The 15,887-nt window shown below is 35.9% G+C and overlaps 1 protein-coding gene across 1 annotated transcript; it reads left to right on the forward strand.

The window, feature by feature from the left end:
- Window positions 1-6,301: 6,301 nt before the first annotated feature.
- Window positions 6,302-14,782, forward strand: LOC132856744 (sodium-coupled neutral amino acid symporter 2-like). The gene is made up of 16 exons (XM_060886471.1): window positions 6,302-6,600; window positions 8,018-8,169; window positions 8,265-8,346; window positions 8,931-9,046; window positions 9,903-9,976; window positions 10,070-10,162; window positions 10,271-10,343; window positions 10,740-10,822; window positions 10,926-10,984; window positions 11,160-11,312; window positions 11,404-11,483; window positions 11,600-11,700; window positions 12,083-12,207; window positions 12,339-12,483; window positions 12,575-12,672; window positions 12,810-14,782. Exons 2-16 carry the CDS (start codon window positions 8,045-8,047, stop codon window positions 12,921-12,923), a joined length of 1,521 nt encoding a protein of 506 aa, XP_060742454.1. The 5' UTR covers window positions 6,302-6,600; window positions 8,018-8,044; the 3' UTR covers window positions 12,924-14,782.
- Window positions 14,783-15,887: the final 1,105 nt, after the last annotated feature.

Here is a 15,887-nt window from a genome sequence, read left to right on the forward strand (position 1 = left end):
TTATTGTGAAGTCCTGCAATATCTGTGTTCTTTTTTATGTGTTACCTTGCAATGTGAAAGTAAATGTATTCTTAATTATGTGTTTCTTTCCGAGTCCATCAGGAAAATCAGGAAACCAAGCAGGAGTCACCTCTGTTCCTGTGCGACTCTACAGCTTCTACTACTGATAAATGTTTTTGAAGAGTATCAGTCATCAGCAGGGCATGAACCTGCAGAAGGAATGAGTATCACAATGAAGCCCCTGTGAAGTGAGCCAAAAGAAAAAAAAACAGCGTGGCTATTCATAATGGAGAACAACCTCCACTTTATATGCAGAAACCTTTGTCTAACGTACGTACATCAAGCCTGTCAGTGTAAACACAGGAACTGGAGAACATCTAAAGTACAGTCGACTTTCCCTGACTACATTTTGCTCCAAAACGGTAACTGAAACTGACACATCACCGCTGCAGAATGTGTCCACTGCAGGAATGGCCCCACAAGGGTAATGCAAATGATGACATCTTAGCAAGCAAAAATATGAATATGGGAACATTATGGAAAAGTGGTTTTTAAATATTTTTATTAATTTCATGTTTTCTTCATCTGACATCCTCTGGCATCTATCTTATTTCTTCAAGTTAACAAATTATTGCAATTACAAATGGTATCTGCCAGGAGAACAAGATGGGCTTGAAACGAGTGAAAATCTCTAGACATAAATATTATCATAGATTATATTGAGATACGACATATACAGCAACTTCACTCAAATTCAGAAATAATTTATCATTAATACTCTGTAAACTTTACTTCAGTAAACTTTTCCACTTTATTTTTATAGGTCTCTTGAGCGTAGATCACCTGACTATAGTTTCCTGTTGTCTCTGTTTGTCATTCATTTGTTTACAACCTTAACTCTCAACTCATCTCAGCTCATTCAGCTGAATCAGGTCTGTCTAAAGTTAGGATAAGATGATGCTATGTAAAGCAGTGCGAAAATTCATATGTTATAGAAGTTATTAATCAAAAATATTCCGTATTTACTTACTGTATTGTGCTTCGACATGGGCAACAACCCAATAATTAAATTTAGCCCTCCCTGGGGTATTAAAAAATGTCTATGATATAATTACATTACGAGAAATGGTGCTAGGAAATCCAAAAGAATGTTCTTGTTTCCTCTGGAATTTTGAAGTATCCAAACAACAGTCATGTTACATCCTTAGACAGGAAATTAACCACCTATTAGTGCTACTAGGCATATATTCAGCTTGAATCACAGGCAGTGAACGAATACATTGAACTTTGAGCTAAATTAAGCACAGATCAGTTTTCTAAAGAAAGTTATGAAAATGACAGGATTCTGGTTCCATTTGTTAGTAACCTTTATTTAACCAGAATAAAAACTCATTAAGCTTGAATCTCTCTGACAAAAGTGGCCTGCAACAAAAAACTCAACAATTAAAAACAAAACAACAATTAAACTAATTTTTAACCCACATGTTGTCCTTGGTGTCAAATTTACCCATTTTCAAATGTTTTTATATCAGAAATAGTTTTACGTCATGTAAATAAGGTAAATTAACCACAAATGACAAAAGGAATTGTGAAAACATTTTGTGCTAATGTTTAAACGAAGTTCATTAAAAGTGGGTAAGACAGAATTTGGTGATCATTTGAGTGTACTGTATGTACTGAGTGTACTGTGTGTTCTTCTGTCTGGGAGGCCCGATTATGGTGTATTTGTCTGCCTTTACTGATCCGCTGTAATCCTCCTGCTCTCTACCTCCTCACTTTACCCCCCACTCTCATGGCACTCTGTCCTGTCCATGGCAGTTTAATGCACATCAAGTCAGTGAGTTCATTCAATCATGATACAGGACCTCCACCTCGAAAAATATCTTATTGGAAAGTTTTGAAGAAGATCTGAAGGCATGGCCTCAGCTCCCTCGCTCTGATCTTCTCATGTGTCCACGGTTCCTGGAATGTGGCACTAAAACTACTTTCCCACCAGTAAGTGGATTAAACCTTAAAGCTTCATATTAAAATTTGCCCATGCAGAGTCCTGTTCCCACCAGCTACAGTATGTTTAGCCCTTTAGATGGAGCATTTATGACAGATAACCAGTTATTATAGTTCTTTGCTAGTTGTAGACTTGCTTATGCTTCTAGTATAACATTCAAAACCTCTATTAAGTTGTATTAGACAATCTAAAAAAACAAACCTCCTGGCCATAATAATACATTTACATAATAAATATTGCTGCCCATTTACAGGAACCAAAAAGCCAGCAAAAATGGGATTGAATTAGATATATAAAACGTGTAAGCATTGCTCTGAAACTGACTGATTGGTGGTCTGATCACATATAGACATACAAACATACTGATATATACTGTAGATTCATGCTATGTGTTTTAATAAGTGTGAATTAGTCATATCCTTTTTGCATGTTGTACATCACGCACAAGAGTCTGATGGTGTTATAGCTCAGCTGAGCCTCTGAACCACAAATGCAAGATTTTTTTTAATAACACATTACAGTGATAGAATCTGAATGATCCTGCAATGATACCCGAATTAATACAGATGGAAATATGAACTAATGATGAGTTAAGGCATGTACTAATCACAAACTAATGAAGAGTTAACCTTAACTACAACGGGAGTCTTATGACTTCATGTGTGTTTAACGATTAACTTACGTATTTGTTAGTTAAACAAAATGAATTAAACCTGCATCGTTTCTAATTGTTCAGTCTTGTGTGTAAAGGTGCAAATCCCCAGGACCTGAGCCTCCTTGAGCACACTAGATAGATAAGTACTATTGTTTTATTGAGTTAACTCCAACGTGTTAATTAATACATTAACTAGCAAACGTATCATTAAGGAGGTCACTATTTATTTTAGGCATGAAGTCATAAGCCAAGTTTTAGTTTAGCTCTTCATTGGTTCATGATTAACACATGCCTTAAATTTTCATTAGTTCATAGTTACCACAGAATTAATTCAGGATTAATTCATGTAATGTTATTTTAAATTGTTGCCAGATATTTGTGACAGTTTAACCCACAATACCTTTGAAGCAGTTCCAGTAGCAGTAGCAGTTTGTTCTTTTAAATACTTCATATTGAAACGATTGAACGTGTCGCTCTTATGAACTAGTTTCCAGAATCATTGGTCTAACATCACATGCAAAAACTGAAAGTAAAATGTATTTATTTCTAAACAAATTTTACATCTATTCCAGAAATTTTCCCATATCATATAAGACAGGATTGACACAGATTGTATTAAAACACCCCAAAGAGTACATAGAAGGATCAGGGGTGTATATTTAATTTAGTGTATTAACATAAACTTTGCATGACGCAGGTCGTAGCTTCAGAGTGTGTAGGTCTCTAGCAACTTATTTGTTTAAGCTGGGGTGAAATTTAAAAAAAATAAAAATAAATGAAAGAAAGACAGAAAAGAAAAACTTTATAAGAGACCAGGCACAGGGCCAGGGGAAGGTGAGATGCCCTCGGTCCAGCACAGTGGGAGTTGGGGTGGAGATTCACACGCTCACTGACCTCTGGACTGGATGTACTATTAAGTATACAGAGTTGACACATTTTATTTTATTTTTTCATTTTCAATACTACCTAATCGGGTTTCTCTTTTTTGCATCTTTGAAATTCAAAACCATTAGCCATTCTGCCCGTGCTTGTACTTTATGGCCTCGTCATCTTAGGGCCTGAGAAAAGTAAGTGTCTTTAAATATTATGCAACACAGTGTACAGCATTTTTGGATGTTTCAGTTCATACTAATAAAAGTCTCCTAATCATAAAAACAGGTAAATTATTATAGTGTGTCACTTGAAAACACGTCTTTACATAGATTATATTCAGTTTACAGTGAGGTTTTTAACAGCTTTAATACCAACAGCTATTATTATTATTATTATTATTATTATTATTTATACATATAAATGTAGAACATTTGAGCACCATATATGAATCCTTAGAAGACAGTACTGTGGAATTCTTGATTCTTATCAGCAAAACATGGGTTGTTTCTGAATGAAGATTTCCTTTAAGTTTTCCAACACTTTATGTGAGGTTTATGCTGTGGGGTTTATGTCTAACATGTCAAGCTGCTTAACAAAAAAGAAGAGAGGCTGATGAGGAAAGAACTGTCCATAGCGGTTGTTACCTAAGTGATAACAGGAACTAACTTGTTTTACAGATGTTACACAACTTTAAATTCTTGACATCTTGTGTTTTAAACCACTTACATTGGCCATACATGCAGAGACAATGGTTTATTCTGTTTCTTTCACACACAGGGCCAGAAAAATGTGTGTGTTGATCTTGGTCTACCTATGGAATCATTGTGCATCCTGAGGCCCCAGGCCTGGTTCAATATTTCAGACATTCCCTCGCTGAACATTCTTTTGTCCTCTGAGCCATGCGGCCTTGGATGGCTAAAGAACAGAGGCAGTGTGTGAAAGCCAGTGGTAGCCCTTAAGCCGAGGTTAATACGAGACAGAGCGGGTTCACCCTCTGTTCTACAGAACTTTCAGCAGGATGGATTTGGGCCACTCGATAAGTGACGATGAGCCTCTGTCTGGAAGCACTCATGCAAATGATATGTCTGATAGAAGGAAAACACCAAACCTGACCTACTGCACCCATCCTACAGCTAGTCCTCAGTGTGGCCTTAGCAATTAACAAACTTAGTGTTTATATGTGAGCTTATAGGTAGAGAACCTGTTGTGACACGTCTGTAAGTCAGTACATTGTGAAGATACACAACTTGACCAAAAGTGCAGTGTGTGGAAACATGACCAAACAGATTACATATGCCTAATAAATAAATAAATAAATAAATAAATAAATAAATAAACAGCACAAGTTAAAAAAGGAAAGAATAAAATAATTGTACGACTGTTCATCTAAGATGTCATCATGAGGTTAATCATCCTGTCTTTCTGGGTGGCTTTGGATGAGTGCTGATCAGATATGGACCAATGGCACAAAAACAGATGCATGTGACTTTGTTTCCGTTCATATTTATGCATAGGGTCATTGTCATGGTTTAACTTGTTTGGGTCTTTTACTTTCTGTAACTGAGGATCCTACTATTATGGCATAATTAGAGATCCTATACAACTGTGTGGGAATTGCACCATATGTGGATGTGATGGTCAAGTGTCCACATACTTTTGGCTTTATAGTGTATCACGAGTAAAGTAAAAGAGATCTAATATTGTCATTATGAGTTTATTATATAACAATTCTCAAATTCTTAAATAATATATATTACTACTAATATCACTACTAATATTACTAATATTAAACATTACCTCTAATATTACTAGTTTAAAAAAAAAAATCTTAATCTATTGGCAGATAATTTTGCTTCTCTCTATAAATATACACTTGCAAACGTCCAATAATTCTTCAAATCTCCTTATAGATTAACTAGTAACAGGCTTACACACATATATATATATATATACACACGTGTGTATATGTGTGTATATGTGTGTATATATATATATATATATGTATGTATGTGTATGTATATATGTATGTATTTATATAGTGTGTGTGTGTGTGTGTGTGTGTGTGTGTGTGTGTGTGTGTGTGTGTGTGTGTGTATACATATATATATATATATATATATATATATATATATATATAGATCATATCACACCAGTTCTTCACAACCTTTCAATCCAGACTCAAAACTCACATGTTTAGAAATGCATTTTGTATTTGAACTTGTCCTTTTATTACTTTATATTTCCATTTATTTACATTTACATTTACATTTATTTTATTATTCTGTTGTCTATTTGTATGTTTTATATTATGTTGTGTGTATTAAATGTATTTTCATAAGGTGACCTTGAGAGCCTCAAATAAAATTTATTATTATTATTATTATTATTATTATTATTATATTTGTTTGGCTTCACTGTAAAAGTCTAATATGAGCTTCTTTTTTTTTAACAGTGTATAATCAATGTAGTCATTAAATCCTTAAATACATTGGTCAGTGAGTTGCATGTGGTTTGGCCATGGAGGTTTAATTGAAGACCATCCCAGGCTCTTGACATTGATGATTATGATGATGATGATGATGATGAGAGTCAAACCTATGTTTGTTCAGAAGTAATGAGCAGAAGTAAAGGTTCTGCTATGTGTAGTCAGTGTTTGTATACAAACCCCACGTCATTGCACTCGCTCCCCTATGTGTGTGTGTGTGTGTGTGTGTGTGTGAGGGTGTGTGTGAGGGTGTGTGTGTTTCTGATGCAATTCAGCCTTTATAAACTCACACCATCCGGCGGCGTTTCATTCCAGGACGCTTTCGGAAATACAGCTCCAGCTCATTTAATTCACTAAACCCGGTTTTAACATTATTCTATATTTAAAATATATGTATTTTACTATTTATCCCGATCTGTTTTATTTCTATTCGCCAGTTTTTTGTTTGTTTGTTTTTTTCATCCTGATTAGAAATTTGTAGTTTTAAAAAAGAGGAAGTGGTTAAATAACCCGCGTCGCAGAACAACCTGAAAAAGGGGGATTTTTATTTTCTTTCTTTTTTGTAAATTCTTTTTTTTTAAGGTAAGACCATTGCACTATTCTTTATTTATTGAACCTATTGAACCTATTCACAGCTGTTTAAACCTGCAATGAAATGTATATTTATTGTATATGGAAATATATAGGAACTTAGATGTATGTATATATTATAAGAATATATATAGCTATATATATATATATAGAGATCCGTTATGGGGTTTAATTTGCTATATTATATATAGATTTTTTTTTAATTTCAATTCTAAAATTCTTCCTGTCTGTCCTTCACATACGAAGCGATTGAGTCGCAGATGGAAATGTACAAATTATATAAAAGCGTCTACTGCAGTCACATAGTCTAAAGGGATTATATATGCGCAATAGACATAAAAGAAATAAAACGACAGATAATAAACAGTAGGGAAGAAACAGAATGAATGATATCATTTGTAAGGGTGTTTTTACCCTTTAGACGTCTGATGTATGAGGTTTCATCAGCCAGGGTCTTTTTGGGTGGGGATTAAGTGCTGACGGTAAATAAACCGCTTGAGCTAAAAAAAAAAAAAAAAAACGGACGCACGTGGCTTTGTTTCTTTTTATTCCTAGGCTCTAGAAATAAGATTTCTTTCATAATACTACGTTTTATTTGTTTAATCTTTACTATCTATGTGTAAAAATCCTTCCTGTCTCTATCTATGTAAAATATAAATATATAACACTAAACATATATACATATATTTATAACAGTAGGGATATATATGCATATATAATAAATATATATATATATATATATATGCGTACATGTCGTTATCCGAGTAGATACGTTAGTAGACGGTTAAATATTTGACGGAGAGTGTTGTATTGTGAGTCATGGCGGTGTTAGAGAAACACGCCGGTCTTTATATTCAGTCAGACTGAAGATGCCGGTTGGAAATTTCCACTGCACGCGTGAGTCAGCCGCAACACAACCCCCCACCCCCCACAAACCCTCCCCTTTCAGCTCAGGCGTCACGTGTTCAAGGACACGCAGAAATAAATAGAAAAAGAAATAAATTCTATGTACAGTTGTGCTATAAATGATAGAATGCAATAGAGATGTAGGGATGTACAAGGATAGAGGAGGTAACTAGTAAATGTAAGGTTATTGCACATTGTTATCGTGTAATGTGGGGAACATTTAACTATTCATGGGGTTGATTGTCTGGGGAAATAAAAAAAAGTGTTCTCGTGCCTTTGTGGTTGTGCTGGTATTTTGGGGCTCTGTTCAAAAAGCAGATGACTTGGATGTGAGGGATCGTGAGTTATTTTCTGAGCCCTTTTCATTACTCTGGATATATACAGTTCATGAAGGGTGGGCAAGGGAACAGCAATAATCCTTTCTGCTACGCAGTTTACACTCTCCAGGGTTGGGTTTGTTTATACAAATGAGCTGAATGATGTGTGTGTTTGTGTGTTTTAGGTTTTGCACATTAGGACATTTGTTACAATGGACATTATTCCTGGAAAAGCGGAAATGAGCCGCTTTAACATTTCACCAGATGAAGACAGCAGCTCCAGTTCCAACAGCATTGAGTGCCCTGACTATCACCCCAAGAAAGTGCCATTGAGCAGGTAGCAATTATTCAGCATGCTGTTCTTTATTAATATTTGCATATTATTATGCAATACAAAATAAAAATATATGTATTCTTCTCCCTAAATTGCAGTCAGAACGGTGATGTGGATGCCGAAAGTCAGAACTTCCTCCCCAGTGGCAGCGAAGGAAAAAAGAAATATGAAGTTGAATATGTAAGTGAAATTTTCAGAGACACTTCAAGGTCAGCAGTTTGTAGGCTTCTGGTCATCGTACTAATTTGTAGTTATTCCCAAAAGTGTTGCCGCAAAGTTGGAATCACTCAGTTGTACAGAACGTCTCTGTATGCTGTAGCATTATAATTTCCCTTTACCAGGACTAAGAGACGTAAACACTGCTCCACCATGATAATCAATGTCCTCGTGCCCAAAGCACAGCGTTCCACAAAGACATGGTGTGATAAGGTTGAGGTTTGTCCTAACTAAACCCCACTGAACACCTTTGGGATGACCTAGAACACTGACAGAAGAGAAGAGTGAAGATTATTATATGAGTAAAGAGGAAATAAATCTAAATAAACTACACATGTGTGACAGTCAGGTATCCATAAAGTGTAAGAGTAGAAATATCTGAAACATCAAACATGTCTGTTAAAGCACATATTAGTGAGTCATGAATCATGAATAATTCAGTGAAACTTAAAATAAAAGGCGTGCAGTTTTATGAGAACAAGTTATGCAAGCACAGGCCTGCTGATAAACCCTGAAAATTTAATCAGTGCCCTCCTCTTTTCTTCTAGCACCCTGGCACTGCGTCATTTGGGATGTCCGTGTTCAACCTGGGCAACGCCATCATGGGCAGTGGGATCCTCGGCTTATCCTATGCCATGGCCCACACGGGCATCGCACTGTTTGTGTGAGTATCATGCTGCTACTGAATGTATTTACTTATAGTTCTCATGGCTACGAAGCATCTCCGATCAAACCAGCCTTTTATTAGAACCAGCTTTAACAAACATTTTTATTTGAACAAAACTCTGGGCACAATTTTAGATGAGCGTTAGAATAAAAAATTCTCCTTTTTCTGTATGTCAAGTTCCTTTCGACTGAGGTTTGCCCCAGTTTCAGGGATAATTTGCACTCTGTACATACAGTGTGCTTACAAACAGACATGATTTGTGCAAATGTGTGCTTGAACGTGTGAATGCTTACTATCAGTAAGATACTCACAGACGGGCCAACAGGCCTTTCAGCAAGCACATGAATACCTTTGCAGTCAGGCTACAAGTTACATAAAGTGCGTCAGAGTATCTTAGGTAATTTGCGTGCTATGCTTCCACATCCTTTTTTTAAACAAGACTACAGTGTAACTAGGTTCATAAATGGAAACAGATCACTTCCCCAATTTTAATGTCAGATCCTTACCTGTTTTAAGTATAAATACGGGATCACAGTACATGTCTGATGTCTAATCAGACCTCATGTTACATTAGCTGAAGCACATTTAAATTATAGGAACAACATGGTTCGAGACAGTTCTTCAGTTGTATGGCAGGTTACGGAACTTTTTCTTTATCTGTTACCGTTGATGCGTAAACACCATGCCTTAACACGCCTGCTTAGCAGACTTCCTGGAAATATTGAATTGTCTGAATTTTAGCTGATGTGACCTAAATGAAAATGGAAAACAGCTTTTCTTAGCACATCATGAATGCTGAGGGATATGAGTACGGTTAATAATGGCTTTTTTTTCTCTCTGTTTGCTTTGTCAGAATCCTGCTGTTATGTGTGTTCCTATTTTCCCTCTACTCTGTACATCTGCTGCTTAAGACCGCAAATGAAGGAGGTTAGCACCAGTTCTTCTTCCCAAAATGTATATATTATATCCCATGTGAATTTGGTGTCAGATTTTGATTCTGAAACATCCTTCATTCCCCAGGTTTTATGGTCTATGAGAAGTTGGGCTACAAGGCTTTCGGCTTGCCTGGAAAGCTTGCAGCATCTTTATCTATCACCATGCAGAACTTTGGAGGTAAGATGACAATTCATGCAGGATTCAAACACTCAAACGCTTTTGGGATGATTAGCAGATTTGTTGTAGGTTTGTTCCTTGAAACATACATCTGTCTTTCCATTCCAGCCATGTCCAGCTACCTCTACATCGTGAAGTATGAATTACCAATAGTCATCAAAGCTTTCACCGGGGATGAAGGGTAAGATACTCTGTCATTATTTTTAAATTAGTTCATCCTTATTCTTTGAGAGGTTTCTTCGTGCGTTTAGATTCGGTTCATGTCACTTGCAGTGTCTGCTTGCATAAGCGTCTTTTCATGCGGTGAAGTGTTTCATTGTAGTGTCGGATAGGACGAGATGTATTTTGAGTGCCAATCAAAGGGGTCTTTATAGACTGTCTCGTACCACACAGAGCTTGCAATGACCTAATGCATGAACATTATTTTGTAGCAAATAATACTGCAGGGTAGAGTTTATCCTGTGTAATAATAATAACAATAATAACAATAATAATAATAATAATAATCGTTAATGGATTTTGTATTGGAGCTTTCTGTGTTAATGTTAAAACTCGTTATTTTTTCTCCTTTTTTTAGGGCTTGGTACACCAACGGAGACTACCTGGTTTTGCTTGTTACTGTCATCATTATTTTACCACTTTCGCTGCTTAAGAATCTGGGTGAGTTTCTTTCTAACAAAAAGAACAAGAAGAGTAAAGGAATTCCAGAGCTGGGGTTAAACTAGATAGAAAGAAACTAATTATGTTTTCATCTTCACCACAGGATACCTCGGCTACACAAGCGGCTTCTCGTTGTTGTGCATGGTCTTCTTCCTAATTGTGGTAAGCAAATGTGATGTTATTCTTCTAGAATTAATAAGATATGATATGATCAACTTTATTGAATTCACAGTGGTTAAATTCATTTACTACAGCAGCTCACAGATGGTTGAAGTGCAGGGATAAAATACATCTCAGGAGGAACATGCTAAACATTTGTCTTGTTTTTTTTCTTCAGGTGATCTATAAGAAGTTCCAGATCCCCTGCCCGTTCTCCAGCGACCTCTTCAACATGACATTAAACAACACACTCTCACATCTGCACAACACCACGGCCACAGTCTATAATGAGGACTCTTGCAAACCCAAATACTTTGTCTTCAACTCAAAGGTACAGACATAGAAGATTCACCCTCCTTCGTGAGTGTGTACAGTGTGATTTAAATGGTGTGTGACTACCATTTTTTATCTCCTGTCTTCAGACTGTGTATGCCGTGCCCATTCTCACCTTTGCCTTCGTGTGCCACCCGGCTATTCTGCCCATGTACGAGGAGCTGAAAGAGTAAGTTCTATCTTCAGTCGTTGGCATTTTAAAGTCCAGTTAGAAGACACTGAGATGTCTGTGAACGGTTAAAAGCTTTAGCATCATCTCATGAAGTCTTGTTACTTTTTCCACAGTCGTTCTCGTAAAAAGATGCAGAATGTGGCTAATGTGTCTTTCGTTGCCATGTTCGTCATGTATCTGCTCGCTGCTCTGTTTGGATACCTGACCTTCTATGGTAAGCACTCGTTGTTTCATCTGAAAATAAAACCACTTTCATACAATCCTGAATTGCAGAGTTGTTCCAAATACTGTACTGACACACACCACTTCTCACATTAACATGGATTGTAAAAAGTTAAACCCGCCCCACTTCCTGGTAATTCTTATGTAAGTGTTGAGAAAGACACAGTCCCTGATATCTGGCCTCGGGGCTGTTTGTCATGGCAGGAAAATAACGTCATGTATTTGCTAATGTTCTTGACCCTTTTGAAAGATTGAAACCGTTACTCAAGCAAGGACTCATTTCCCCTCATTAACCTAAAGATTTTTTTGGAACAGCAGTGTCAGGACGGAGACAGATTGTCCAATAAAGAAAAAAACTTGTTTGTATTTTTTAGACACGGTCGAGCCTGAACTTTTACACACGTATGCGAAGTTGTACAAATTGGATGTGGTGCTGCTGATTGTACGTCTGGCTGTTCTGACTGCTGTCACTCTCACTGTCCCTGTCGTCCTCTTTCCTGTGAGTATATCTGTTTATGATCACATACTATGACGTAGCTATTATTAAGAGCTAAATCTTAATAATAGTATCATGTTGTTTGTAAATACGAAATCTACAAAATCTGAAAATCTTTTTCTTTGACATGTCAGATCCGCACCTCGTTTAATCAATTGTTGGGCGGCACTAACAACTTCAGCTGGATCCGCCATATCAGCATCACGATGATTTTGTTATTTGCAGCCAACCTGCTTGTCATCTTTGCTCCAAGCATTAGGGATATCTTTGGATTCATTGGTAGGTCGACAATCACAACACAACGAATTCTAGTGACAGTTTAAATGGTAACAATTACATTGTTCATCACAATTCTTTTTTTTTATTTCAGGTGCTTCTGCTGCTGCTATGCTGATCTTCATCCTGCCATCTGCCTTCTACATCAAGCTGGTGAAGAAGGAGCCCTTGAAATCTGTGCAGAAGATAGGGGTAAGAATATTTTGGCATATCACTCTGAATTGCTGTTTGAAATGGCTTCAGATATCCTGAGAGCTGAGGGTTTAGAAAATCTAATTAAATAATAATAAAAAAAAAAAGCTCACATCCTTCTTCTGTGTGTCCTGCAGGCAATCCTGTTTCTGTGCAGTGGCTTCATTGTCATGTTTGGTTCCATGAGTTTGATCATCATGGACTGGGTCCACAATGCTGGTGCCTTGGAGAGTCAAGGAGATGGTCACTAAGATGCAGCGTGAGTGACGGGTAGGCTGGACATGTCTCTACCGGTGCTGAGCTGCTGACCGGTCCATCGCCGTTCCTGTTCTCATTGCTACAACAACCAAAAGGGTACAAACCAAAATAAACCCTGCTCTTTTTCCAGCTGAGAGCAAAGAACTTACTACCATTCTGAGAGAATGTACCAAACACTGTACAGTATGCTGTTAGGCCACAAAGATGGTGCTTTATCTGTTTTTGTTGCCATGGGGAGTTTTTTTTATTGATTTCAGCTGGTCATTCAGATTCTGAAACAAATTGTGAATGCAAATGCAAATTGAGAGACTGATCTCAGTGCACAGTACTCAGTATTTAGCTTCTGAAACTCGCAACCAAAACCCCTACTCTATGTCGCAACTCACTCTTATCAAGACCTAGCATTCAACTTCTCTTTTTACCTTTGCCAAAAAAAAGTCTTTCTTACTAAGTTTGTATATTGAAAAGCACTTAATAATCAAAACTATACACGAACATCTGCAATTCCAAACTTTACTACTCAACTTTAATCGTACTAGTTACAATGTCATTTTGTCAGCCTGTAAAAAAAAATGCTTACATTTACTGTAGTCTTTCAGCTGAGGTTTTGGTAGTCGAACAAGACACTGTAAGGGGAAAGAACTGTACCATATAGGTACATTTAAATTCCTCAAGGTACAGTAATTAAATGTTGTAACGGTACACTACATTTACTTTCCTGCTTAAATACAACAGGAACAAAATTATCCATCAGTTTATTACCTTTTTTTAAATGAAGGAAGAATGAATTTACTACGAGACGTATTTGAATCTGTATTTGAAAAGGTATTCAAGTACATATTTTACAACAATAACCTCATTGCTCCAAAGGCAACGGTGAAAAATGATTTGTTCTGTTTTGTTGTCCGTTTGTCCGTTGTTTGACCGTTTGAAGGCACCAAAATATATCGTCGAAGAACATTTTACTTTTTAGTCACATGCTGTGGTTGAGAGCGAGAGTACGACACAGACGGTTTATTAAACATTTCTGAAATAAGAAGATGAGGCTTTCAACATTTCCATCTTCAGTATTAACCGTCGGCAGCTTTCCGATCGTTTGTCTGAGACGTAGGAGGGAGAAAAAAAGGATGAGAGGGATTAGTTCAAATTGTCACATCCACTGGTCTGTCATGAGCTGCTGAGTGAATTTACACACCACACACACAGACGTTAGTACAACCTCATCCTGCTTCTAGTCACTAACCTTGTGTCATCTAAAATGTGTTGTCCAACACTTATTTATAGAAAAGCATCAATGTAATTTTATCTATTTTACTATATTTATATATTGTAAATATGTGTATATATATATCAAGCCAATGAAATGTGTGTGTGTGTGTATATATATATATATATATATATATATATATATATATATATATATATATATATATATATATTTATGCAGTTTTTTGCAGTCACATATATGTATTTTTCCTTTTCGTTTGTCAGTTTGCTCAGTGTTTCAAATATAAATGTCTGCCTCTGATGGATTTTATTACCCATAGGTTTGGATAATAACTGTCTGACATCTAATCACCCTTAGGCTTGTCCCTGCATTGTGGCTGGATATGAAGAGTTTTACTTTCATATCCAGAAAAGGTTTCTTTAGATTACAAGAGTCCACACTGCTCTTAACAACTTGTACTGCACATTTAATGTACATTAAGACTAGACTGCTGTAGTTAAACAAGACAGGGGGCGAGGACTGCAAAACTCAAGTATGAATAGCCAGTCGTACAAGTGCTCTTGTTTCAATGAAACACTATGTATATCATGTAATTACTGTTCAATAAAAGATAAAGATTAACAATTGGGTTTTCATTCCTTTGATCATTGATTGAAGTTTTTTTGTGCTTTTATGGCTTTTGAACCAGTAAAACACTGGTTTAACCTCCTGGTAGATCACTTCAGCCTGGACATTTACAAAATGAACCGTAAATCTTTGTAGGACATCTTGTCATGTTTCTTCTAGTACATCAAGAACTGTTTTGTCTTTCCTCACCTACTCGATAAAATATTAATTCATGTAACTTGTTAATGGTTCATGCCAGAATGCCTTTTTTTAAACTTTAAACAAAGTTTTTTTTTTTTTACTTTTTGATTTAAATTGATTCTTTTTATCTACCAAAAGATATCCTTGGTCTCAGTGTGCTTTTCTCACAGTTTGCTGAAGTGAAAGCTGAGCATAAGGCGAAGTTTGTGATCAGATACCGGCTGATAAATTACCTATCGCATCATCATCAAAACAGAGAAGAGCGTTCATACGCTGTACAGATAACAGCAGCAGATAATTGTAAAGCAATAGCAAGACATAAATTATTAATATTATTTCTCGCAGAAATGTTAACAGAGGGATCAGTCAAGTGAAAAGATGACGCTAAGGCTTGAGTCTAATGTACTCATTATCCATGGTGAACTTAAGTGTTCAGGTTAGCTGTAAATAAGGTAACTTTGGGGAGAAACTTTTTCTCTTTCTCATGTTAGAATTTAAATTTATATAAAATGTCAAAAAGGCCACTATACATCCACTGCACAATAAAATAAAAATAATAAATAAAAGTATCTTATGTAATTGAAAGATTTTTATTTATTAAATATTATTAATTAATCATTCATTAATATTTTGGGGTTTTTTTTTTTAGAAAGCCTGAAAAACTTTTTTTTTAGTTATTTTTTATATATATATTCTTATTTAACTCTTATTTTATAGTCTTATTATATTATAGATCTATTATGGCACTCTTATTATGGCATTTCTATTATAAAGGCTCACCTCTGCATTTCAATTAAATACTTATTTTGTAAAAATAAATAAATAAATACTTTACCGATTGCAATTCATTATGAACACAGCATGAAATATCTCAGTAAGTGAAGATATACTGAATGAGGAAAAAGCTAATATTTTTTATTAT

The sequence above is a fragment of the Tachysurus vachellii genome, chromosome 14 (assembly GCF_030014155.1).
Source record: "Tachysurus vachellii isolate PV-2020 chromosome 14, HZAU_Pvac_v1, whole genome shotgun sequence".
Classification (NCBI taxonomy): Eukaryota; Metazoa; Chordata; class Actinopteri; order Siluriformes; family Bagridae; genus Tachysurus; species Tachysurus vachellii.

What these genes read in the sequence shown, in the direction of transcription:
- LOC132856744 (XM_060886471.1), top strand. Translation starts at nt 8,045, where the DNA reads ATGGACATTATTCCTGGAAAAGCGGAAATGAGCCGCTTTAACATTTCA. An exon ending in TAAGACCGCAAATGAAGGAG is followed by an intron (nt 9,977 to 10,069) that starts GTTAGCACCAGT and finishes TTCATTCCCCAG; the next exon opens with GTTTTATGGTCTATGAGAAG. An exon ending in GGATATCTTTGGATTCATTG is followed by an intron (nt 12,484 to 12,574) that starts GTAGGTCGACAA and finishes TTTTTATTTCAG; the next exon opens with GTGCTTCTGCTGCTGCTATG.